The sequence below is a fragment of the Panthera leo genome, chromosome A1 (genome assembly GCF_018350215.1).
Source record: "Panthera leo isolate Ple1 chromosome A1, P.leo_Ple1_pat1.1, whole genome shotgun sequence".
Classification (NCBI taxonomy): Eukaryota; Metazoa; Chordata; class Mammalia; order Carnivora; family Felidae; genus Panthera; species Panthera leo.
In genome coordinates, this window is record NC_056679.1 from 16,763,006 (window position 1) to 16,790,248 (window position 27,243).

At 38.9% G+C, this 27,243-nt stretch overlaps 1 protein-coding gene across 1 annotated transcript; it reads left to right on the forward strand.

The window, feature by feature from the left end:
- The first annotated feature begins 5,180 nt into the window (after nucleotides 1–5,180).
- UFM1 (ubiquitin fold modifier 1) lies at nucleotides 5,181–16,794 on the forward strand. Its single transcript, XM_042903687.1, has 6 exons — nucleotides 5,181–5,275; nucleotides 5,376–5,432; nucleotides 8,108–8,165; nucleotides 11,956–11,995; nucleotides 13,219–13,251; nucleotides 14,748–16,794. Coding segments are annotated over exons 1-6 (258 nt in total). The 5' UTR covers nucleotides 5,181–5,273; the 3' UTR covers nucleotides 14,816–16,794.
- Nucleotides 16,795–27,243: the final 10,449 nt, after the last annotated feature.

Below are 27,243 nucleotides of genomic sequence, written 5' to 3' on the forward strand. Positions count from 1 at the left end.
ACAAAATAAGTAGGATGTAGATGGAACTATATTTCATTCTCCTGTAAATGAAGGAGATCATATTCCCGATTACTGCTTACGACACAGGAAAAATATTCTACTTCTCTATAATAGTCTGATAGCTTCTGGAAAAAAATCCTTATCAATTACAAGTTTGTGACCTGTTCATTTATCATCATAAGTCCACCATTAAACTAGTAAGCAAAACAAACCCAAAAAAGAACCTCCCCCCAAAAAAACCCAAAACAAAAAATAAAACACAAACACACACACACACACACACACACACACACACGCACAATTTTAAAAAATTAAAAGTTTTTAAGATACAAGTTATTCTAATGCCTCAGAAAGCAAGAGAAAGCTGTGAATGAGAACAAAAGGAAATATTAAAGGAATTAGTGTAGATTTTGGATAGAATCAACTAAACCAATGTGAACAGACATACCTAAAAGGCACTCAGAATTGCAGGCAATGACAATGTGGTCACAGCAGGCAGCTGATGCCCTTAGCAAGATTTCTAAAATTGCTACTTGGAACACTTAAATTCTGTAGCAATTAATTTTAGAATAATTTAGATTAGATCATTCTAGTATCTACAGTATTTCTATCAAGTCAAACTTTTCAAAGCAAATCCTCTTCATGACGTAACTCTTGGACAATAGGTTAGGTTTTCACATAGTTATTTGGGCCTTTAAGATTTTGAATCTCTACATTATAACTTCAAAACATATTTTAAGTATTCATGTGGTTCTTCTGGCCAATGGAATTACAACTACGAATGCTTCCTCTAAATCATATTATTTACACCAAGGGTCACCAGCTCAAATGGCTACAGGGGGTGAAGAGAACACATGAAGATGTGACGAGGGTAACAGGAACGAGCCATTTATATCTGCACCAAGTAGAACACTTGCTTCCCTGCCCTGTACAGACCAAACCCAGAACCCCCCCATGGCAATTTGTCATTAGTTCATTCACTACCCCGCTTTACACGCCACCACCATGAAAGTTGCAAGGAAGGTTAATATCAAAGAGCAATCCTTCATCCCGAAGAACTATACACTCCTAGAAGGGTCAATAATGGGATTTCTAATGCAGGGTCTCTGACTCAGAATAAACACGGTCACACAAAATAATGGTGAGGGAACACGTGAGGATATTCACACACTTTTTTTTTATTTGAATGGCTTTACATCATCATATTGCATAAGAATCTTTAATTAGCCTTGTCTAACCTCAGCTTTCACCAGTAGCACTAAATTGAGTAGTCCTGTCCTTTGAATAGATAAGCCTCAAGAACAATGCAAGAATCAAAATGCATAATCTACTACATTAAGAGCATTTAGGATTGTAGGTAATAAAATTTAAGGACACGACTGCAATTAGGACGCATTACCAGTCTCTAACATTTTTAAGTTAATCTTAATTCACTAAAAAATAGTGATTGAGTAGTGCTATATGCCAGATACTATTCTAAGTACTGGAAATAAAAACTGAGTAGAACTCCTTGAGAAGCTCATCAAATGAATTTATCAATGCAATGATTTGTATGTAGATAATTGATACTATAAATAAACATCGTATAGGATCAAATTAGGATAAATTTTGTAAAGAGATATCAATAACTATGTTTTCCTTTTTTCTCTATTCTCTCGCAAACCATGTGTGTGATCTTGGGATTAACCATACCTCTTCTTGGTTCTCATTTTTATTTTTTTAATGTTAACTTATTTATTTTGAGAGAGTGAGTGCAAGCAGGGGATGGGCAGAGAGAGAGAGAGAGAGAGAGAGAGAGAGAGAGAGAGAGAGAGAGAATCCCAAGCAGGCTCCACACTGTCAGTATAGAGCTGGACATGGGGTTCAATCTCACAACTGAGATCATGACTGAGCCAAAATCAAGAGTTGGATGCTTAACCGACCAAACCACCCACATGCCCTATCTTCCTATTTTAAAAGAAAGATAATAGTTTCCATTCTGAATGCTTTGTATGGTTTATCATAAACATCAAATAAGGCAGTGAATGTAAAACCACTTCAAAAATAACAAAATATGGGGCGCCTGGGTAGCTCAGTCAGCTAAGCATCTGACTTTGGCTTAGGTCATGATCTCATGGTTCATGGATTTGAGCCCCACATCGGGCTGTCCACTGTTAGCACAGAGCCCACTTCAGATCCTCTGTCTCCCTCTTACTCTGTCCTTTCCCTTTTCACACACACTCTCTCTCTCAAAATAACATTAAAAAGAACAAAATGCTATGAAAATGTAAGAGAATATTCTCATTGGCTGTTTCTTGCTTTGGTTTTCACAATTTACATCTATTTATATTATGTATCCATTAACATTATTTATAGTTATTTTTAATTCTTTTCTTTTGGACTTTTATAGTAGACTTAGAATTTACCCACTGCCATTATAGTAATAACATATTATTTTTATCTGTATATTTACCTTTATCAATGATTTGATATATTCTTATGGTCCTGTGATGATACAATTTGTAATTTTTTTTAATTTTTCATTCATTTTTGAGAGAGAAAGAGAGACAGAGTGCAGGAGGGGAAGGGGCAGAGAGAGACTGAAACATAGAATCTGAAGCAGGCTCCAGGCTCTGAGCTGTAAGCACAGAGCTAGATGTGGGGCTCAAATTCCCAAACTGCAAGATGATGACCTGAGCCAAAGTCAGATGCTTAACTGACTGAGCCACCCAGGAGCCCCTGATACAATTCTTATATAATTAATATGTGACACTGGTTTTAATACTTTCCAAGTGTCTCAGTGACCAAATCTTAATGAGAAATTAATATGCTTTTTCAAACAGAACATTAATATGTTTCATTTATATTTAATGAGTTCTAATATGGTCACACTGTGCACTCTACAATCATTTCTGCCTCTACATGATACAAATTGGATTCCTTCCAAAACACATTAGGCCATTTATGCTGTTTGTTGTCTTAAAATGTTGCATTTGCCAATTACCTCCTAAAATCCAGAGTCTGCTTTTGTTTACAGTCATTAAATGTACCTCAGCATGTCAATGTTGCAGTAAATAAGGTTCTTCTTTTGTTATATTTGCCAAATTTTGCTAAATGCCGTAGCAAAGTTTAAAAAAAACAACAACAAAAGATAGTAAGTAAAAATGAATCTATTTATCATTTCTTTTCTCGTATCAAGAAAAATAAAACTCATTAGGCTCTAGAAATTATGCTATGACTCTGAGGAGATAAATATATGGGTAAGAGAGTTAGGGTATTGAGGCAGGAAAGAATACTAGACATTTAGGAATAGGTGCTTTTCAATATCTTTTTGAGCACAGTGTTTTCCCCCTGTTCTTTTGATATATTATATTAATATGTTTTCTGGGGCGCCTGGGTGGCTCAGTTGGTTAAGCGTTCAACTTCAGCTCAGGTCATGATCTCATAGCCGGTGAGTTCCAGCCCCGCGTTGGGCTCTGTGCTGTTAGTTCAGAGCCTGGAGCTTGCTTCAGATTCTGTCTCCCTCTCTCTCTGCCCCTCCCCCACTCACTCTCTGTCTCTATCAAAAAATGAATAAATGGTAAAAAAATATATATATTTAATATGTTTTCTGAAAAGTCAGTAGAATATAAGTACCGAAGTCATACTATCTAAACAAAATATGTTTTTCTCTTCAGGATTTTGCCACATGTTTTTATACATGAACAGAAACAAAACTATAAATAGCAAGTTGCAAATATTGTTTAAAATTACATGACATGTATTCTTAGAACTAGAGACTGTAAGTATGAACTCAGATCTCTTCAATGTTTGACTATCTGACACCAGGTAGACAGAATCAGTAGTGTCTCCTTATTGCCATTCTCAAAAATCTTAGTCATACTAAATAATCCCATAGCTTCAGCTATTAATGCTATACCTGCGGATCCCCAAATCTATCAGTCAACGTTTGCCTCTATCTCTCTATGGTAAGATCCACATTTTTATAAGTGAAGAAGACAATGACTGTCATGAGACCATTGAAGCCTTTCTTTCCTAAGTCAAGAGTCAGCACTCTCTCTGCCTGGAGATGTCCCCACGGAAGAGCACTTTGATAACAAAATTATGGCAAAGAAGAAATTGGTGTTTAACATTCCTATTGTAGTTGCTTCCCTGTTTCTCTTGGATATCTCTCCTTAAAAAACCTAACACAATATCCTAAAGATAAACTAGACCTCCTCATTATTTTAGTACCTACCTGTTTCCTATTTTGTCATTCATTGCAATATTTCTTAAATAGGGCACTACAGACATTGTGAAAGGGATGTTTATTTTGCAAACACAGATGCTTAGATTTGTAGTAAATTTTAGAGGACATACAGTCTTTGTCCTCACTATACAAGAAGTTCTGTTACATTGTAGAGGGTTGGCACCTATCTTAACTCATTCCAGCAACCCCGGCGTTTAGCTCTAGTACCTGCTGCATAGAAAGGATTCAGAGTTTGTTATTAAACTGAATAAATATGCTGATGATCGGCAATCTAGCTCCCTGGTGTAATCATATTACATCACACAACAAACTATTGGAATTCCGTTCTTGGATTGCTTTTCCCACCTACAATCCAAGTTCTTCTAGTTGGGGGATCTAGTCTTTCTCACCAAGTTGATTACTTTCTTGTCTGTTGAAATTAATCAGACGTCGGTATTGTAAAGTGCAATGGGGAAAAAATGGAAATATAAGATGTAACAGTATTGAATTGTTGGAAAGACAGAAGAATATTAACACTAAAGCGGGGCGATGATTCCAGCTTCTTGAACTCGTCACACCAGTTTTTCCGCGAACAGGTTGCCTTAGCAGCTTGGTGGAACACCGCCCTCCCAACCCCGCCCACCTCCCCGCCCACCTCCCCGCCCCTCGGGACTCCTCGCTCTGCACCCTCCTACTCTTTGCCCTTACTTCCGCCCCATCCTGCCAGCTGGGACCTAGAGCCCCACCGTCTCTGCCCACACTTACATTGCCCGACTGAAACTACAGCAGAAAATAACTGTATTTAGAAAATTCTTCCTCCATACCATCCCTTCCTTAGTCTTAGAGCTTTCAGTGCAAAAACAGTAGCTCTTTGTAACTTGGAGGCTCCGCCTAGCACGAGGAACAGAAGCCCATTTTCAGGCAGTGCCTTGGACAACAGCATCTGTGGAGGCCCCCGGTTTGCGGAGGGAGACGTGGCCCTGAGTGGGGAGGTAGCGACGGCGCCACCGCGGAGGAAGTGGGATACCCGGCGGAATTGGCGGGAGGTCCCCGGACCGGCTCCACCATGTAAGTGTTTACTGACCCCAATCCCAATCCCAATCCCAATCCCAATCCCAATCTCTGGTACCGCTGCGCGATTTTAACTGTCTCCGGATCTCCTCCTCAGGTCGAAGGTTTCCTTTAAAATCACGCTGACGTCGGACCCCCGGCTGCCTTACAAAGTGTGAGTAGCGGGGCCGGGGCGGGCCGGGCGGGACCAGGCTGGCTGGGTCCGAGTTTTCAGATCCTCTCCCACCCGAGCAGGCTGCATCCCGCCGCTTGCCCTCGCTCTTCCTGGAGCCTGAGAGGAGAGATCCCGTGCCCGGTCCTCCGGGTGTCAGCTCGCCCCGGCGCGAGGCCGCCGGGCTGTGTGACGGGAACGACTCCGCCGATAGTTGACCTCTCTAGGGACTCCCCGGCTGGGCGATGGAACGGGAGGACTGAAGACGGGCCTCAGATGATCTACTGGGGTCCTTAAACAGTGCCTGTCAACTCATGATTGGAAAAGCCTTTTACCACTTTGACCAGCTGTTGCAGGAAGTAGGGAAGACAACCCAATCCCGATTCGGAAATTACTTGAACGTTTTATTACTGTCCGACTGCTGATCTCCAGTGTGTGAGTGACTCAGCCATCGGGTGTCACAAAGTAATGAACCTCAAATCATACAGTCCGTATGTTGGGATTTAGTAAAGAATAATCAGCAGGAGTGGCAAATGCAGAACCTGGGCAGTTTGTCCATGCGAGGCCCTTTTTTCTCCTTTAGCAGTTGTAGGATGGTTTGGCCCAGGTTGAACTACATACTGGCCGGGAACTTATTATGATTTTCGATAAACCTTATTGAGGTTATTGCTACAAAGAGCCTCATAAAATGCAGCAAAAGCCAAGACTTCAATAGGATTTTAAACATACTTAATGTAATCAATATCAGGGTCTACCTCACTGAACAGTAACAGTTGTCATCGTCCTGAGTCATTTAGTTACCTGTGACCCATGCAGCTTCTGGCCTTAAGCTCTTTGGATCCTTTCAGTTCCAGATGGATCTTTTCTTTTTTTTTTTTTTTTTTTTTTCCACCTTGTCTTAAATATTCATGACCACAGCCTGGCACCTTAAGATCTTCAGTAACTGCTACAGCTCTAAAGTGGCACCTGCAAGTCTTCTCTTGTGGCTGACCACACTCTCTGCTTGTATCTCTCTTCTGTAAAAAATGTTTCTTTTAATTCACTGATCAGACTTCTTTCTAAATCTGTCACTACCCTCTCCCCCGTGCTTTACGCCACTCCTTTCCTTTTTACTCTCCTAGAGGCCGTGGTCTAGTCACTCCCTGGTGGTCCATTCCCATCACTTCTGGTGTCTTCGTCTTCCCAGTACAGTTTGCTTGGTGACACGCCGAGTCTGAACTCAACCACTGTGTTCTCTGTGTGTAGCTGAAGTTTTTAGAGGAAATTACACAATTAGCCTGATGTAAAGTTCCTAACTGTGCCCAGTAGTACCTAACACTGTACTACATGTCCCAAGGTTGCTTGTTTTCCTTTATTCTCTGCAAGGATTTTTAAGAAATTTCTATTCACATTTTCTTTTTTTTTTTTTTTTAATTTTTTTTTTTTTAACATTTATTTATTTTTGAGACAGAGAGAGACACAGCATGAACGGGGGAGGGGCAGAGAGAGAGGGAGACACAGAATCGGAAGCAGGCTCCAGGCTCCGAGCCATCAGCCCAGGGCCTGACACGGGGCTCGAACTCACAGACTGCGAGATCGTGACCTGAGCTGAAGTCGGACGCTCAACCGACTGCGCCACCCAGGCACCCCTCTATTCACATTTTCTACATTATTTTTCCTTTTTCTGAAGCCATCAGAAAAAATTCATCTTTCCATCACCACATGGACAAAACCTACTCGTATGTATAAGCCCATAGTTTCTGTCCACCATCTTATTACAAAGGAAAACATGACTTTGTTCCTGTGAAAAGCCAGCTGTTGTAATTCTTGGGCTCTGGATCTCATTTATTTCAGTCTTCTCAAGATTAAAGTAGATAGACTCCAGAGATCCCTCTCTCATCATCTTTGGTTTCTCCCTTTATGCTGGATTATTCTCATCCATGTGTAAATATTCTAGAAGAAAAGTGAGAAGAAGGGAGGGGGAAAGGACAGTAGGACAGTAGTAGTATCTGTAAGAGTGCCTGGAACATTGTACCAGTTCAGTTAATATGGGTAACTGAATGGATTTAATAGGCATACCTACTCTTCGGTGTGTATGTAGTGTGCATGTATATATAATATATACATGTACGTGTGTGTGTCTGTAAAATATGTATAACGTGTATGTAGGGGTAATTATTCTGGTTTCTTTTCAAAATAAAGGGTAACTAGTACTTGGGTACCATTAAACGAAATGCTTAAAATTTGTAGGAAAACAATATTTAACTTTTTTTTAATGTTTATTTATTTCTTTTGAGAGAGAGCTTACATGTTGAGCTGTTAGTGTGGAGAGCAGTGAATTCCCATGAATCCTGAAATCATGACCTCAGCCAAAATCAAGATTTGGACACTTAAGGGCGCCTGGTGGCTCACTTGGTTAAGTGTTGACTTCGGCTCAGGTCATGATCTCACGATTTGTGAGCCCCATGTCGGGCTCTGTTTTGATAGCTCAGAGCCTGGAGCCTGCTCTGGATTCTGTGTCTCCCTCTCTCCCTGTTCCTGCCCCACTCGAATTCTGTGTCTCTGTCTCTAAATAAAGACTAAAAAAAATAGTAAAGTTAGTGAACATCATGTACAATCAAAGTAGACAGCCTTTAGCCTCACTAGACTGCTTTGTCCAGGAGCTTTTTAAAAAATTCTTCTTAATTCTTCTTTTGCAGACTTAGTGTTCCTGAAAGTACACCTTTCACAGCAGTCTTAAAGTTTGCGGCAGAGGAAGTAAGTATAGAAATTGGAACAACCTGTATGGAATGCAGCTTAGTGTCTCTCAAAAGTCTTTATGTTTTGCATGCGCTTTGACCTGCCACTTCTGTGTGAATTCATTACTAGGTTTATGGTATCAAAAAGTTAAGCCCAACTTACCAGATGTAAATGGAGTGGAAGTTAAGACACAGATACAGAATGAGTTAAATCGACACATGTATTTTAATGCAACCATTGGAAATTCAGGAGAAGTTTTACTGAAATTGGAAGGTTTGGTGATCGGGAAATTTTTTTTTCTTTCTTTTTTTGTTTTTTTGATGTTTATTTTTGTGAGAGAGAGGGAGACACAGAATCCAAAGCAGGCTCCAGGCTCTGAGCTGTCAGCAAAGAGCCTGACACAGGGCTTGAACACATGAACCACGAGATCATGACCTGAGCTGAAGTCGATTGCTAAATGGGCTGAGCCACCCAGGTGCCCCAATAGGGGAATATTTTTAAACAGCAACGTTATTTTACATGGCATTCTGTAAACGTATTTTAACTCATGGGCAAGCCTCTCAGTTTCTCTTCTCTTCAAATTTTATAATCTGCAAAATGAGAGTGGTTAACATCTGTCCTTTCTATCTAATTAAGTGATTTTGAATAAAAATATAATAACATTTACTAATAGTTTTTGAAGTTAAAAGTTCTGTACAAATCTGGAGTAACTCAAATCCAAACATTTTGATTCACAATCTCAAAAAAGTTTATGGTCACAGAAAAATAATTTTAGTAACTAAGTAAGAAATCAGCTTGCTCCTCAATCCTGCCCTGAACTTGTTATTCATGGGTGATCAGCCAGCCTGTCAGCGCTGGTCTTGTCAGGGACCACTGACATCATTTATCACTCATTCAGAATTAAACTGAAAAGTGGTAGTACTTGTTTTGCAGTCCATTTTAATCTATTCTTCACCCATATTGAATAAGTAAAATAAAAGTAGGAAACAAATGTGAATACAGCATCAGTGTTACTTTTTGCTGCACAGATCACTTGTAGGAAATATTCCTGGTCCTGGGGTATAGCAGATCCCACAAACTGGGACCTTAAGAAGTAGATCCATTTGAGCTATAATTAATATTTTATTCTTGTGTTTTGCAGTTATGTGGTTCTTTGTAAGGCACAGGCATTGTTGTGAACTTGGTCTTCTGGTGAAAGTATAAATTCATAACAGACATGCAATAGAAAATACACTTACAAACTTCACACAGCTGCATATATTTATTAAGGTTTTAAGATACCTTGTAACTATTAGGAATCATGGATGTTCCACATTTAAAAAGGTTATAACTTTCAAGCAGTAACGAGAACGTCTTTCACAAGATAAGACATTGTAGGATCTTTTAGTGAGAACAAGAGTTGACTTGACAAACTGAGAGTCTGTTTTAAATCCCTAGTCAAATCTCTTTAAAAAATAAGAAAATTCCCCAGAATAACCAAGAATTAATTTAACTAAGTGAGTTGTCAAAAACTGAGAATAGCCTTTTAACATCCTAAATCAGACTTAGAGGGTCTGAGAAAGAAAAGAAATGAAAACTTAGAAGCATGGAGTACATCCTACACACAGAAGAAAACTTGTCAGTAATGTAGAACGAATGTAATAGTTGCTGAATTTTATATCGCGGGTGCTGTTGCCCCAGATTAACTGCTTAACTGTCGTTTCTGCATTCTGAAGAAGGGAAAAATTATGGTTTGTAATGTTCATAAATATGCTGCTGCTATATGGATATAACTAAAAATGCACAGTTTATCTTAAAATGGACATAATCTAAGACTCAGACAAATAGTAGAGTAACTAAAACTTTGTAATACCTAAAGTTTTAGAAATCTGAGATGCCCTGTAATTGATTTGGGTATTTGTGCAAATTTTTATTAAGTATTACAATCTCTGTAAATAAGTTTTGAGGTATTTTATTGTATTTATTTTTAATTTTTTTTAATGTTTATTCATTTTTTGAGAAAGAGGGAGAGACTGAGCGTGAGGTGGGGGGGGTGGTGGGGAGCAGAGAGAGAGAGAGGGAGACACAATCTGAAGTAGTCTGAGGCTCTGAGCTGTCAGCACAGAGCCCGACACGGGGCTGAAATTCCACGAAACGTGAGATCACGATCTGAGCCACCCAGGCACCCCTGAGGTGTTCTAATATTTACGTATTAAAGCATATTTTGAAGTTATTTTAAGTGAGGTTTATTCAAATTTTTTAAATTCTGGAAAGGACATTTACAATTAAGAATGTACCATATGGGGGCGCCTGGGTGGCGCAGTCGGTTAAGCGTCCGACTTCAGCCAGGTCACGATCTCGCGGTCCGTGAGTTCGAGCCCCGCGTCAGGCTCTGGGCTGATGGCTCGGAGCCTGGAGCCTGTTTCCGATTCTGTGTTTCCCTCTCTCTCTGCCCCTCCCCCGTTCATGCTCTGTCTCTCTCTGTCCCAAAAATAAATTAAAAACGTTGAAAAAAAAATTTAAAAAAAAGAATGTACCATATGGACAGTAAAGTTAAGTGTTTATTAGGTACGTAATCCAGTAGTAGGCTGTTGTCCTTATGCACCATTAAGTTTTTAATTTATAAATTAAAATAAGCATTCAGTTTTTAATTTATAAATTACAATAAGCATTTAGTTTTTTTTCTTAACTATGCATATGTGACCATTATAAATACCCAGAACAGCATTTCCTAGAGTATTTTTCCCAGACCACCAAAACAAACCACCAAAAACAAACAAACCCATGAAAACCTAGAATCAGTGAAAGAGTGTGGGAAACACTTCATTCACCATTTCCTTCTTGGAGCTAAATAAACTATATTATTTAATTTAGTGTTTTCCAAACTTACTTGATCACAAAACTCAACTGTAATATCTGTAAAACTAATCTATAGCATAGAAGTGCTTAATACATATTTGTTAGATAAATGAATGAATTTATGAGTATATGAACACATTCTGACCACTACTGGTCTCCAGAACATTAAGGGAAGAATTCTCCCTTTAGCTACCAATAAGTTCCATACCACATTTTATTGATTCAGAAAACACACCTTTTTACACCTCTGGAAGTAGATCAGCAGAGTCTTCCTGTCACTATTAGCCAAGTGGCAGTCACATAATTGTCTAGTTGACATCACCTGCACACCAAATTGAACTTAGTTGTTATTTCCTGGTGACATAATTAGACTTTTGCAATCCTGTGAAATTTAAGTCAGCAATACATTAAATACAGAGAATTTGAGGAAAGAATTTGAACTTTGGTCTTCCATTAAACACAAGAGAGCATTTATTTGACGTTACTATTTCTACAAATAACTTTTAGGAATATTCTGAGCAATTGTTTTGCTTTTATTTTTGATTATGCAAGAGAATTATGTATGATAAAAGTAATGTATCTAAATCTGGAAGAGTAGATAATCATCAGGTCATAAATTCATTGACAGTGTTTTTCCTGTTATTTAACTGCATAAAATAAGCATTTTGCGATCCATGGTGTCCTAGATGCAGTGAAATGCAGTATTTAGAAAATAATACTGTTCACTAAAACTAAAACAAAATTACAGTGTTTTCTTTGGTGACATTGCTTATCCTAAAATACAAATCACATTTGAGGATAATAGAATTTATTATATGTACCTCATCCTTGCTAACCATCTTTTGTAGATTATATGTGTGTATGTGTGTGTGTGTGTGTGTGTGTGTGTGTGTGTGTGTGTGTATTTTTTACTTATATACATTTGTACATGTATGTATGAAGTCTTTTTTTTCCTTTTTCTCCCTTTTAGTTTAAAGTTCCTGCAGCAACAAGTGCAATTATTACCAATGGTAAGAATTCATTTTAAAACTTCATTACCTGAGAGCTATACAAATTGTTTTAAAAGGCTAAATTAATTAAAATCGAGTTAAATACAAAAAAACAAAATTTATATCAACATAAATGATATACATGATTATAAACACGAAGTCAAGGTTATTGTCTATAATGAGCTCTTTTCAGTTTCTTTAGCTTTTGGTATTGTATAGCATTTTACAGTGTCTTGTGTCCTTACCACTTCATGCCAGATTATTACTAAAAATAACTTTTCTTTTTTTTTTTTTTCTTTTTTTTTTTTTTTAACAAGGTGTGTTGTTGTTTAATAAGTTGTAGATGCTTTTAGAATATGGGAAGTTAGGTGGGGGATATACCTTTGCTGTATATAGCTTTTTACTGCTTTCCTGACAGCACACTATTTCTTTTAGGGCGGAAATAATGAGGATTTTATTCAGTTAGATCTATAGTTTAAATTCTGAATACCTTAGAGTACTGGTCAGAAGTGTGATGGAACTAGCCCTGCGAGAAAATACTGAAATAAGATGAGTAAAGATTGCTAGAAGGCTTTCACTATCTTGCAAAAGTAGAAGGTAATACTTATGGGTGCTGGCCGATGGTTCGTGTACAGTTAAGATAGCCTAATAAGAGAAGATGGGTTTAATGTGCAGCAGCATGATTTAGTTTAGATACACAGAATTTCTCACTCTGAAACATTCTGCCTGTGGTCACATTGAAGTGTTGCTCTGCTTGAAAAGAAAGCTAGCCTACTTTCCTGAGAAAGTTTTAGATTTACAAATGAATAGTTGTTACGAAAGTGCTTTGTGTACTTTATCAGGTGTCACTGCAACTTGAATTAAATGATTTTGTGGGCTCTTCTGGCCTAAGATTGTCTGCCTCAGGAGCAGTATGAAAATGATTAATGACATATCTAAGGTGCTTTTGACTTTATTTTACATTGTGTGTGGTGGTGTGATAGAATAAACTATTTTCTGTGGAATTCATCAGGATCGTCTCATTGACAGATGTTCTTATCTAATCCAACAGTGTATGTAAACGCATAATAGTAATGAATTTCAACAGGAAACTTACCTGAAAGATTTGTCATTCATGTTTTTGGATTTAAATTGTTTGGCTTGTGCCTATATACACAGTAGCAGCAAATCTCTACTTGTTACTATTGAACCATTTTATCTTTAGATATAAAACAACTTAGATGGTTTTACAACTTATTTTCTAGATGGAATAGGAATAAATCCTGCACAGACTGCTGGTGAGTATCTATCTGAAACCATGAAGACGTGGGTGGGGCTCTGTCTGTCAATTGATAATTCCTTCTAATGAGACTCGATTAGATTTTCTCCAGGCTAATAGCTGTTTTTTTAGGGATTATCTAGCAGTCTTGACCTATGTATCTGAGAAATAATTTGTTTCATTGTGGGTATCAGCTATATATGCTTTGAGCTACAAGAGAAAAACCTCACTAATAAGCATTAAAGGTGTTTAATACATTGAACGAAGAGTCTGAAGGTGAGATTGTACTCTTACGAGAATAATGATTTTGACCTACCTGTATAAGGTGGTGGTGAGATGGCACCTGGGAAGCACTTAAAAGTTTGAAGCCTTCAGTAAGGGCTAGCTATTACTGTTTCAAAGAAGTGCAGTCATTTAAATTTCAGGGGACTTAGTTCACACTCAGAGCTTCAAACTTAGTATTCTACAGGGCTATGTGTTGATGTCCTAACAAGCAAGCAGAGTAAAAGCAATCCTGAACTTTTTAACAGGTAGTTTTATGCTTTTTAGATGTACCTTTTTTTGGTTTATACTCTAATTGTACCTTAATTAATTACTTAACTATAATTAATTACTTGCATCTAATTGTACCTAATCCACATGTACCTTTTTTTGGTGTATAGTCTAATTACAGTGTTTTAAAATTAATCACGCTTTAATCTGATGTGATCAATGTGATCTCAATTTGAGTAGTAGTTCGGTTTATTATATACTAAAGTACTAATGTATTATAACAAAATTATATTGCCCTCATAAGGCTTTGAAATTGAAACTCAGCTATAGAGAAAATGAAGAGGGATTTAAAATTGTAATTATTTTTATTTAAATCGGTAGTTTTAAGTATATAGTGTTATGAAATTAAAAAGGTCATTTATTGAAAATCATGAGCCATTTTATTGTGTAGATGCCTTTAAACTTAGGTTTAAAGGTTTTATTTTTTCTTACTCTGTAAATGTTCAGCAGTTTATATTAATTTGAGTTGCCACTTATTCTAACTTGTTGCCTGATGTATTACTCTTAAAAGTTGAATTGTACACTTCATGGAGCGTGGAGAAAATTTCCACAAGCAGTTGAGCAGAGATAGGTCAGATCAGGTTTCTAAACGTTTGTCATTTGTGGTAATTTATAATTTAGATTTACTATTTTTTCTGTCCTTAGACACTTTAGCGTGTGTTCAGTTAGCAAGTCTCGATGGTTAATTTAAATTACATTGTTGTCTGCTGAGTGTTTGTGTTCGCACTTTCGTGGCTAGTGTTTCTTACTTAAAATTTTCAGATATTTGGTTGGGTTGTGAAGATTTCAGAGGAATGGGAACGAGCGTTAGGAAGCATGGAGTTAGATTCTGGTGATATTTGAGCTTCCAGACCGACTTACTGTGTACTGCGTTGTTTCTTGTATTAACAATAGTTGTTGCAATGTTTAAGACAACTTGTCATTTTTTGAATACCTAACTTTATGTTTTGTTTGTTTGTGTAGGAAATGTTTTCCTAAAGCACGGTTCCGAACTGCGAATTATTCCTAGAGATCGTGTTGGAAGTTGTTAATACCCGCTACTCAGAACATAGGATTACCTTTCCAAATAAATAAATATTGGTATCATCGTGAAAGTGAAATCAAGCGTTTGAAACACTACGAGAACACCAGTAGTCGATGAAATAATGAAGGGCGACTGTCCCTTCCTGTTATCCAGACTCTTCCTTTGAGGAGGGGCTGCTTGTGCACAGAGGGTGCCATCTCCACAGAAGATCATAGTCTATTGTTGCTACCTCACAACACACACACGTAGTTCATTTGGGGTAAATGGATTATCCAGCTGTGTTTTGTAAGTGGTGGATGCTTCTGAGAACTCTTTCTGAGATCGTTTAGAAAATTAAAGTTGACTGAATCTTCCTATTTGAGTTAAAAACTAAAGGATTATGGATCGTACGTGGCAGTTTGCTTGATAGCATCTGACTTGCAGATTTAAAAATAGTTGAATTCTTAATTGTATGTGGTTTATGACAAAGGATATAGACATACCGGTGAATACTTAGCTATCTTAACTTTTTATCATTTATGTTTTTTAACTTTTGAACTATGTCAGAAGTCCCCAAATTGAATTTTTTTTGATCTAGCCCTTAGGCGTAAAATTGATAACCCGCACCAAACAGTTTTAACTATGATCTTGCAGAATCCAATACTTGTAATGGTAAAAATTGAGAATAAAGAAGTGTCCTTTGCTGAGTTATGTATCCTTTATCAGTCTCTTTGAATACAGCCTTTAAAACAGGATCCTTTAAGAAACTCTTGTCTTACTGAGGATGATATTTCTAAATAGCATTCAGGAAGAGAGTATTAGATCTGGAGTTCGTAACAGAGCTCTGGGAAATGCTAATTGGAAATGCTGGTTATTATACTTACTAAAGACCCAACATTTAAGGAAATGTTTAGTCATTCAAGTGAATAAGAAGTCAGGAAGGGAATCTTGGGGAAGCCCCAGTGACCACTTTTCTAATAAGGAGGAAAGAACAAAAGACAGCCGTGAAGGGGAACAGAAGGCTGTAGCAAATGTCACAGAAAAAGCCACCTGGATCACAGAGGGTATGCTGTAGAGTACTGAAGAGGAAAAGAAGATACTTGACATTGTCAGAAGGAGCAAAAGACAAAGTGAGAAAGCAAAGTGTAGGCTGTGTCAACAACAACTTCAGAATTCCCTTTATGGTAAGTCAGTAGTGCAAATCAATATCTATGCAAATCTTTTAAAAGATGAAAGGCTCATAGCGATTCAGAAACAGTGCTTGGCCTGTGATATTCATGATGGTGAGCTCTCTGGAGGCAGGCTTTGTGTCTGTCTTGCTCTTTTGAGACCTGGAGATGTAGTAGGCTTTCAATAAATACTTGCTGAGTTATTCATGAATGAAGTATCTCAGACCAGTTTTTATCTGAAGTGTGTTTCAGTTATCTTTCCTGTCATAAGCCCTAGGTTTATTAGAGAAAAAACGTACAAGGAAACGCAACAGGGTCGCCATCTCAAGGGTGACATCATTAGTTAAGTTTAGGAAATTAACCAGATATTGTCAGATACTTAACAAATGAACGACATCATTCAGAATTGTAAAGGTAGGAGAATATACTTCTAATGTTTTGGGAGGTTTATATTTTTATAAGTAAAATTGATGCTCAAAGACCCCTGGTTCTTAATATTATTAAGCTTCAGTTAACCAGAAATTTATGAATACACGTTCCCTGAATTTTTTTTTGTTTAGATATCCCTCCATCCTGTTTCTACAACAAAATCTGCCTGCTGTGTTACACAAGTTTATGATGTCCTGTGCCATGAAGTAATTTAATATTTTTGTTCTTTGATTTTGAAATTTTGTTGTAGTAAGTCTTTAAATACATTTTCCTAAGGATCTGGACATCTTGTTATTAAATAAATGTGGTCTGTAAGTTCTGTATGCAGAATGTTTTGAAGTGTCGTATTTTGTAAATGCATAGTTGGTACATAACTAATATCTTACAAAAATACATTTTATCATACCATGAACTGTATTGTCTTCTCTTGCTACTTCATTACTAAAGCTCTTAACACACCTGTAGAGCTGGTGTATAATAAATGTTGCAAAACGGGGAGGGAAGCAAGATGATTAATGGCCACAGGTCCTAGAAATCAGTGTATGCTCCCAAATGCCAGTTCTTTTTCAGGAGCACAAAAGAGAGTAAGTAATCGTCTAGGTTCCAAACCTAACTGATTATCAGAGCCACCTAAAGAATTAAAACTACGAATGTCTGGAAACCACTGCTAAAGTTTTGAAATCATTAAATCTGACAAGGTGTGTAAGGATATCTGTTTACTGAAGCAGTCCTGGTGATTGCTGTTGTGCAGCTGTGTTTAAGAATGAATGATAAGCCCACCTTTTCACTTTGCAGATGGACAAAATTAAGTCCAAGGGGACACAGTTCTAGGTCTTGGAAAGTATACATTCCACTTCTTGGTTCCCTAGCAGCTAAGTGCAGAGATACTAGCTAATAGTCTCTCACCGGTAGTAAGCCTCCTTTTAAAGTATTTCAAGTGCAATAGTTGTGGATATTTTATTACTTAAAATTAGTTGAAAGAAAAATTAGTGGGAAGAAAATTCAGTCCCATTTAAGCCACCCTCTCCCCAAATTGAGATAGTAAAAATATCTACCATGTCTTTTCCCAAGGACCTTGAAATATTTAAGTTTATTCTTATTTATTTTGAGAGAGAGAATGAGCAGGGAGGGGGAGAAAGAGGGAGACAGAATCCTAAGCAGACCCCATGCTGTCAGCACAGAGCCTGATGTGGGGCTCGAACCCATGAACCGTGAGATCATCACCTGAGCCAAAATCAAGAGTTGGACGCTTAACCAACTGAGCCACCCAGGTGCTCCAGGACCTTAAGACATTTTTGAATTTGGAAGCATTAATCTGTTTTAATGGAGCAGTTCTAAATTGACTGCTAAGTGTTCCCAAGGCTGTTTATAAAGCTGCAAATTACATGTGTAAACTATATATATGCATGTGTGTGTATATGCATATGTATATTTACATATTCTGTAGTTTGTGATTATATATATGTACACATGTATGTATGTATGTACACATACATACATTTCACCCAAAAGAAATGTATTGAACATCTATGTGTCAAATGTTTTGGTAGTTATTTCCACTTACCTCATTCTTCACAACAATTCCAAATTATCCGTGTTTTACAGAAAAAGAATGAGACCTGCAGTAGTTGAGATCTGAATTTTAGCCCCTTTTTTTTTTGACTTTGGAACCCTCCAGATCATACCAGGAGAATTTTTTAGAATCTTTTTTTTCTCCACAATATACCAAATTTGTATCTATATTGAGTTATAAATTTAAAAATACAAAAGGGATGTGTAGGGCTTCAATTCCTATTTCAGAGTACTGAATCTGTGTATAGTAATCATGAATGGCATTATTTTTCAAGATGTGGTATAAATTTGATAGGGTAAACATGGTAAAATACAGGACATTAATTAAAAGTCCATCAAATCATGATTCTGGTGCTACTCCATTAGGGTGGCGTAGTGGGAGCAGGACTGTGGCCCCGTATTCATCAGCGCCAAGAGACACTTGATGTTTTCATAATTTTATGTATCTTGCAGACGCAGCTATGAGATGGTAACCTGCTCTTCTGACCAGACTGTTGCCCATAAGGCCTTCCAGTACACAAGTCCTGGAACTACTCTGATAAGGCAGGAGATACATAAATCATTTAAACCAGGCTATGTAATTAAACCATTATTTGAAATAATCTCAAGAGATGCAGTCTATACAATCTATCAGCTACTTCCTCTAAACTGCCTAAGCCAGGTATTTGGAACTCATTAGATCTTTTTTCCCTTTCTTTTGCCATAGCAAACCAATCACAAGGTTCTACTGATTCCATTTATGAAATATAGCTCAAGACCTAGTATAACGAAAAGCCTCATCGTCTCATAAATACTATTAGAAAAGCTTCTAGTCTCTCCATTTCCCCTTTCACACTTGTAATGAGCTTCTTGACATGGAAGTATGATCGTGTGGTTCCACTAGTCAAAATCCTACTGAATCAAAATCTGTACTTTCTATATGAGACCCTTCACGAACTGGTCTTCGTTCAGAGTCATCGATTAAAGGTTAACCATCACTCTCTTACAGTCTCCTCCAATTCGCAATGCAGCTACACTGAACTCCTAACACTTAGTATCTCTGTTGTGCTGGTCTCACAACTCCATGCCTTTACTTTCCCCATTGGTCTTCCTGAAAAACCTAGGATTGATTCTTCGAATTTAAAAGCTGTTGGAGCTTTTCCTCAGTCCTCCCAAGCCGAGCTAGGTGTTTAACTGTCTAAGCAACCACTGCATTTTGTACGTTCACCCATTATAGCAATTGTTAGAGACAGAACTATGGTATTTATCTCTGATTTAAAGTATACATTTAATTATCTTGCCCATAACAGATACTCAAGAAGTACTTTATGATTGAAAGACTGCATAAAAGAATGAAAACTTTGAAAATTGCAACTATTTGTGGCTCATGTCTAGTAACTTCTTTAGCTAGAATATTTGGTAAATAAATACATTTCTCACCACTTCTTGTAGCAGAGAATTTACTGACTCAGAAATGAATTAATCACTCTTTTAAAAGTGAAAACATTCTATTTTTAACAAATATATATTGATTATTGGTATCTCATGGCAATTGACAAATACTGGAGATGAAATATGATTAAGATTCATTTCCCTTGCTTTGGCTCTTCCAAATTTTGCTGTAAATCTACTGAAGAAGTAATTAGATGGAAGTGAAGATGTGCATCAGGCCCTTTTTTAACGTTCTGGGCACAGTGCTAGGCACTTCACACATCATCTCATCTAATCCTTAATCTCTGCAAAATTCTGGTTTTAATTTTTTCTCTTTACTGTGAAGAAAGCCAAGACTTAGGGACGCCTGCATGGCTCAGTTGGTTAAGCATCCAATTCTTGGTTTCGGCTCAGGTCATGATCTCAGGATTCATGGGATTGAGTCCTGCGTCAGGCTCTGGGCTGACAGTATGGAGCTTGCTTGGGATTCTCTCTCTCCTCTCTGTGCCCCTCCCCTACTCGCACAAGTGTGTGCTTCTGTGAGCTCTCTCTCTCTCTCTCAAAATAAACATTAAAAAAAAAAAAAGAAGAAGAAAAAAGCTAAGAGTTAGGTTAATGTATCCCCAGTCAAAATGAGATTGGCTCCTAAGGCTCTATGATCATAAAGTCTAACTTGCAAATCATTACATGTTTTGCTATCGCGTTCCTAGAATTCTACTAAATATTTTTCTAAAATGAGAAAGGATACTTCTGGAACGGGCTTCATTGCTTGCTTTTGAACATTTCTGTGATCTCACTTTGCTGGAGAAATTTAACATTCCATAATCCGTATAAACACAGACTCCTTTTTAGTGTGTGTGTGTACACACATATGCACACAACAAAGAGAATTGTGAACACTTGAGGAGCAGGTTTATGGCTCTATTATCTACTCTGCGATATAGAGGGTGTTGTAATTTTGTCTTTGGATGTAAAACAGCGGCCAACTTTGGCAGACAAACACAGAGAGCCAGTTTTTGGCATAAATCTCTGATTTTCTGGCAAAACTCGTTAGCAATGTAAAAACTGTTATTGAGAGCATATTGTGATGATACATCATGTCAATATTTGTTTGGCTGTGTAACACTGGGTTTAATAAATTATGTCTTAAATGCACAATTTACAACTGATGAGCTGTTTAGAAATAAACTGTATGTGGTATTTGTTGTCAGTGCGACAAACATTTTGACGTCTCAAGTACTTGCCTCCCTGATTGTTGAGATAAATGTATGGCTGGATTAGGGCTCGTTGAGTTCTCCTTCAGTGTGCAAATTACGCAGCAATGAATAAATGAGTGAGTCACAGAGGTCTTAATCCCTTGTGACTTCTGCCATAAATGCATTATTATCTGCTAGACTATTTTACTTGACATTTTGGTTGTGGCATAGTGTCAAAAATGCCTTAAAAAATGTTGTTGTTGTTGTTGTTGTTGTTATTGTTGAATTATTAAATCATTTTTTGTTTGCTTTCTTGGTATGTGAGAAAGGTCCACCTGGCACCTTGAGCCTTAAACCTAAACCATAAAGGAGAAATCACTATTAACTTCTTTCTAAAAAAAATAGTGCATCTGGACAACTAATATTTATTGAGCTTTTACCATGTATTAGGCACAAGGTTTTATGTTTCACATTCTTATTGAATCCTCATTGTAATCTATAGGTCAATAATATGTTTTCGCCATACTTTAGATTAAGAAGCTAGAACTTTCAGGGGCACCTGGGTGGCACAGTTGGTTAAGCGACCGACTTCGGCTCGGGTCATGATCTCAGTTTGTGGGCTCAAGCCCCCATGGGGCTCTGTGCTGACAGCCCAGAGCCTGGAGCCCGCTTCTGATTCTGTGTCTCCCTCTCCCTCTACCCCTCCCCCACTCGTGCTTTGTTTCTGTCTCAAAAATGAATACACATTAAAAAAAAAAAAAGCTAGAACTTTCAGAGATTGGTAATTTTCCCAAGGTTCTACAACTAATAAGCAGTGAAGATGTAACTCTACCCTTACCCATGCAGCCCCTGGACATGCCCTCCTAGCCAATGCTTTGCACGGCCCCTCTGACTGGGGCCCTGGGGAGTTAGTGTAGTTCAAAACCCAGAAAGCCGGTGCCTCCCACTTGCCACCTTCTTCTGCCTATTTTCTTCTTCCTCACTCTCTTGACCTCGTTAACCCTTCTGTGTTAAAGCCAGTGAAAAAGGAGGATGGCATGAATACAATTGCACCCCTATTTCTTCCTGCTGCTTCATAGCTAGCTATTTGAAATTCTTTGGTTCCTTTATTCAGGCATTTTTGTTTTAATGTTTATTTATTTATTTGGAGAGAGATAGAGACAGCATGAATGGGGGAAGGCAGAGAGGGAGAGAGATAATCCCCAGCAGGCTCCGCGCTGTCAGCACAAAGCCTGATTGGGGGGGGGGGGGGGTCCATCTCACATGGGGCCCAATCTCATGAACCTGAGCTGAGACCAAGAGTCAGAGGCTTAACTGACTGAGCCACCCGGGTGCCCCATGCTGGCATTTATCTGCCAAGCATGCAAAGATGGAGAAGACCCGCTCGCTGCCCTTCACAGCTCCATGCTCCATGCTCCAAAAGGCTTGGAGAGAGGCTGTGATGGCAGCAGTTTCTAGCTACTTCAGCCATCGTAGGTATGATTGGATGTTCCCATCCTTTGTTTAAGGCCTGACAAAGTCCCATTACAGCTTCCTACTCGCAAAAATTTAGGCTACACCAGATGATTTAAATGGTGTCCAGCAAAGAGTAGAAGAGCCCTGAGGCCAAGGTCCATGAGTCTGGAGATAAGGTAAGAAACTGTATGTAAAACAAAAAAGGCAAGGCCAGGAAACAAGGTAGTAACCAAAGGAGAGGGACAAAAATAGGTAAAAACTTAGAATTCAGGAATTAAGATAGAACTAGAAATTCTAAACTGGATGACTGGTCAAGAATCAGAAAGTCCGTGGGTAATGGAAAGGTCAAGGCATGCTAGGTATTTCGGGGTATGAACTGGCTAGAGTAGTGGGTAAATTCGTGTTGACGTGTCTCAGGGGGTGTTCAGAAATCAGAATTTTTTTTAATATTTATTTTTTGGGGGAGTGCAAGCGGGGGCGGGGTTGGGGCAGAGAGAGGGGGACAGAGGATCTGACGTGGGCTCTGTGCTGACAGGCTGATAGCAGTGAGCCCAGTGTGGGGCTCGAACCCACGAACGGCGAGATCGTGACCTGAGCCGAAATCGGTGCCCCCAGAAATCGGAAGTTTAATTTGGCACAACTACTGTCCCAGCCAAGAAGCAGGAGGAAATCTGAAGTCAAGGACCTGATCCATTCAGTCCTTCTGGTGAGAACCAAAGCACCACATTAGGAGATTGTTCAAATAGGCTAATATAAAATAGTGTGTTATTAGGACAGATACAGGCACTGCACATAGTTATGCTTTTCAGAAACTTCACTGAAAATGAGCACTAAGTAGAATAATGGTGTCTTCCAATTATTTTTCAGCTGCAATTGTTCTTGTAATAACTAGAGTGACAGTATCAGTGTAGCAAGATGATGTCAAAAGTAAGAAATGTCAATTTTAAACTGTAAGCCTATATACAGTATTGGTTTGCTCAGGCTGCTGTAACAAAGCAACAGAAACTGGGTGGCTTACGTAATAGAAACTTATTATCTGACAAACAGTTCTGGAGCCTAGAAGTCTGAAACCAAGTTGTCAGAAGGGCTGGTCCCTTTCGATGGCTCTGAAGGATTCCACCCTTCTCCTTGACGGGTCGACAGCGCTCTGCTCCCCGTCTCTTCACATCTTCCTCCCCCTGTGTTTATCTGACTCTTTATTCTAACTTGCCCTTTTTATTTATTTTTTCTTAGTGTTTATTTATTTTTGAAAGAGAGCGAGAGAGTGGGGGTGGGGTAGTGAGAGAGGGAGACACAGAATCGGAAGCAGGCTCCAGGCTCTGAGCTGTCAGCGCGGAGCTGGACGCGGGGCTCGAACTCACGAAGGTCATGGCCTGAGCCGAAGTCGGAGGCTCAACCGACTGAGACACCCAGGCACCCCTAACTTGCCCTTTTTAAAGGAAACCAGTATATTGAATTAAGACCAATACTAAACACCTCACCTTAACCAAACTAATCATATCTAATGACCCAATTTCCAAATTAGATGACCTTCTGGGGACTAGACCTTAGGGTGCCAACATGCCTTTTGTTTGGTTGTTTTGTTGTTATGCAGGTGGTTGGAGAAGAGGACGCAATTCAACCTATGATAGCCTATCTCATGCTGCCGGTCAGTCGCAGCTTTCCAGATAAGGCTATAGGTGAAATATACATACGAAGCACAAAATGTGCCGCCTGCCCCCATCCTTGCCTATGTGAATACAATTGACAAATCCAATCAGAAATTTATTTATTTCTGGGCTTTATTCAAAGCCCCATAATGTAAAAAGTCAGTTGAGTCCATTGGTATAAGTAGAAGGGAAAGTGAAATGCATTTTAATCCCCAAATTTCACTTCGCCTCTTCCAACAATCCATTGCCTAGCGCCAACGCAACACCATGGCAAGACTATGACATTGAGTTACTCTGTTCTTTGGGTCCTCCCCTGGGAACACAGAACAGTACCCCAGAGGCCTACAGCTGAAGGAACAGAAGTTCTGGCCTGTAATTCAGATACCTTAACGATGAGTCCCCAAACAGTCATCAGCTTGAGTTTTTGACCGTGGCTGAAAACTTGTATCTGTAAGATTTCTCAACTTAGATGTTTTACTGTACACAACCATATCATTCAAACAAACGAAAAGTTGTTCTTTCATTTTATTTTTCTTTTCAGTACCCAGACTGCTTTCCATTGCCTATAAAACTTACAAAGATGCAACAAGCTGAATCCATCATTCAAACTACCCATCTGATACAAAAAAAAAAAAAAAAAAAGTGTGGGCATCCAAAGTGTCCTCTGAAAGAACAACATGTAAGCAGAGAGAAGCTGTTAACCTGGAGGCTTCATATTAAATGGGAAATGGAAACAGCAGAGCCAATTACAGGTACATTTCTGCTTGTTGAGGAGACTTCAAAATAGAAGTTTTTTTAAAAATCTGCCTCTAAAGATTTTCTTTTCAGTAAAACTGAAAAAAAAAAAAATGATAGGCCATATATAAAAAAGAACATCCATCCTGCCTGCCAAAGTAATCGTTCACTTCCCCTTCCCAGATTCCAGGCACAGGATAATTGCCTCTCGGAGATGCTTTGTTGTTTTAGGCGTTCTAAATAAACCTCTCTCCGGTGGCCCCTCTTAACAGCAGCACCCCCCAGGAACCCGCCATTGAGCCTTGAAACTGTAATTTGTTTCAGGCACTCCGAGCAAAATACATTGTCTTCCAATCTCTAAACTTGATAATTAGGTGTATTTAGTTAGAGTTAAAAATAAAATAAAGTGGAAAGTTATCCAGGTGCAAGTTATTAACCTGAAGAGATGGCAGAACAGAGCGGGGGACTTCAGAAAGCAGACACGTTTTTGGTGCACGTCACATGTTCCAGACACTTTGCTGAGTGCTTTATCCAACGTACCTCTTACTTCTTCCCAGTGATCCATTTAGGTATGTATTTTATGGATGTTGAGGGAACGGAAATAACTTATGCACCAAGTAAATGGTAGAAGTGGGAGTCAAACCCACATTTGTTTGAGTCCAAAGCTTACATTCCTTCCACTCATTTCCAGCAATTGAGGCATAGGAAGAGAATGTGCAGAGCATGCCAATTTAATTTTTTAACCCATTGCATTCTGGTCCCTGGCATCTTTATATCAGAATTCTGTCTCTGCTACATCTCATCCTGCATCCTTGACCCATAAAGCCTTTACAGGCATTCTAGTATCCATTCTTTAGGGTGTGCTATTCTTGCCTAGAATGTCCATTTCTGCTCCTCTCTCTCCGCAAGGTTCTTAACTAGGTGCAGTGACACTCTTCTAGGAGACGTGGGAAAGTCTGTATGGAGTTTATGGTTGTCATGATGGGGGTGCTATAAGCACCGGAAGCTGGAGCTGCTTAGCAGTCTGCGAGGCCATGCCTCCTGGACAGCCCTGGACAGCAGAGAACCGCTCTGTAAAATGTCTGTTGAGCCCCAACAGGAGCATTGACCCTGAATGTCACTCATCCCTCCAGCACCAGCACCTGCACGAGTGGTTAATGTCCCATGCCCTTGGACCTGAAATGATGTGCCCCTCCTCAGGAATTCAGAAAGTCTTCTCATGTGCGTTTAGTGCTAACGAGTTTGAATTTAATTGTTACTTATCTTCTCTTATTGTTTTATGCTTCTTTAATCACAATCAAAACAGCAAATATTCATGTAGCTTATATAGCGTGTATTTGCCAGTCATTGCTTTCAGTGTTTTATGCATATATTAACTCACTTAATCCTCCCAGTAATACCACGGAATTTTTTTTTTTCTCATTTTACAGACAGAAAAACTGAGAACAGAGAGACTACTTAACCTGCCTAGAGTCACAGGATTCACAAGTATTGAGGGCTATGGTTCAAACCCAGAGATTTTGGCTCCAGACTCTGATTCCTTTAACTTCCAAATTTGATGGCCTTTCCAGAGAAACATGTCCTGAGTGCCTACTATAGACCGAACACAAAAATAAAACTTCAGTTTTTAGAAAATATCAATGAAACTCTGGAGTAACATTCAGAAGATCCAAAGATGGATACTTAACCCAGCTAAAGGGGATAAGGAAGGTCTCCCAAAAGGATGAACTAAAATCTGGAGCATCAAGTTCAGGGCAAGAAGCAATGGAAAATGAGGCTGGAGAGTCCGCAGAGACAGATCACAGAGGAGTCGTGTCAACTAGCTTACGCTTGATCTTGCAGTTAGGAGCTTTCAATCGAGTGGTTACCCACAGACGTAAGAGTTTTGCCAATATTACCCTGGCATCTGTGTGACCATGATGTGAGGAGGAGAAGATCGACAACAGGGACGGCCATTAGGAGGCTGTGTTGTGCAGAGTAAAAGATGTGGTCGAGGATGGTGGTAACCATGACGATGATGGCACGTGCCTGCCTGAACGAGGGCATCACTATCTCTGCCACGGCCTGCAGTGGACTGTTCTCTCCAGGCCACGTTGAATCCCCCACCTTTCGTCCACCTTCCTTCCGTATCCACCTACTGCAGCCCCGCATGGCCCCTACAACTTTGCTTGGATAAGTGGATTGCAAATCAAGCTTGTAGTTCTTATACTCAAACGGAGAGACGACGTCATGTACGGAGGTGAACGTTCAGCCAGGGATCGTAGCATCTGGATTCAGTTCTGGTGTTGCTTTTGATTCCTTGTGTTTCTTAACATCTAAGAATATATTTCATTATCCGTACAAACAGGGGCACTTTTGGAAAGGCCAGAAATAGAGAAGGTGTCCATAGCTTTTTCAGGGATGAATGTTACCTATCACCTGAATACTAAATGGTTATTTTATTATAATCCGGGAAGTCTTTAAATGTCTTTTTCTTATTTTGAAAGAGACACCTCCGTTTTATCATTTTGCCTAAAACAAGCTTAAAGTTATTACCTTTAAATCTGCAAACTAGCCAGGCTGTGCCCTTGGTTCACTTCTTTGGAAATTCTATGGAAGTCAGTGGGATGTGGAAATGATTATCTGACAGCTGAGCCTGGCCTGTGTTCCTGTGTGATTAGCATGGCGGGAGGCCAGATAGAACTTGGGAAGCAAAGGGCTGTATTTGCATGAACAGTGCCCCTGGAACGTAAATTTTAAAGGGGATGCATGAGGGAAATAATGACTCCAACAGACCCGTCTGGTCCTCTGTTTTCATCTTCACCTACCAAGCACCCTTTGCTGTAAAGATACAAGATATCT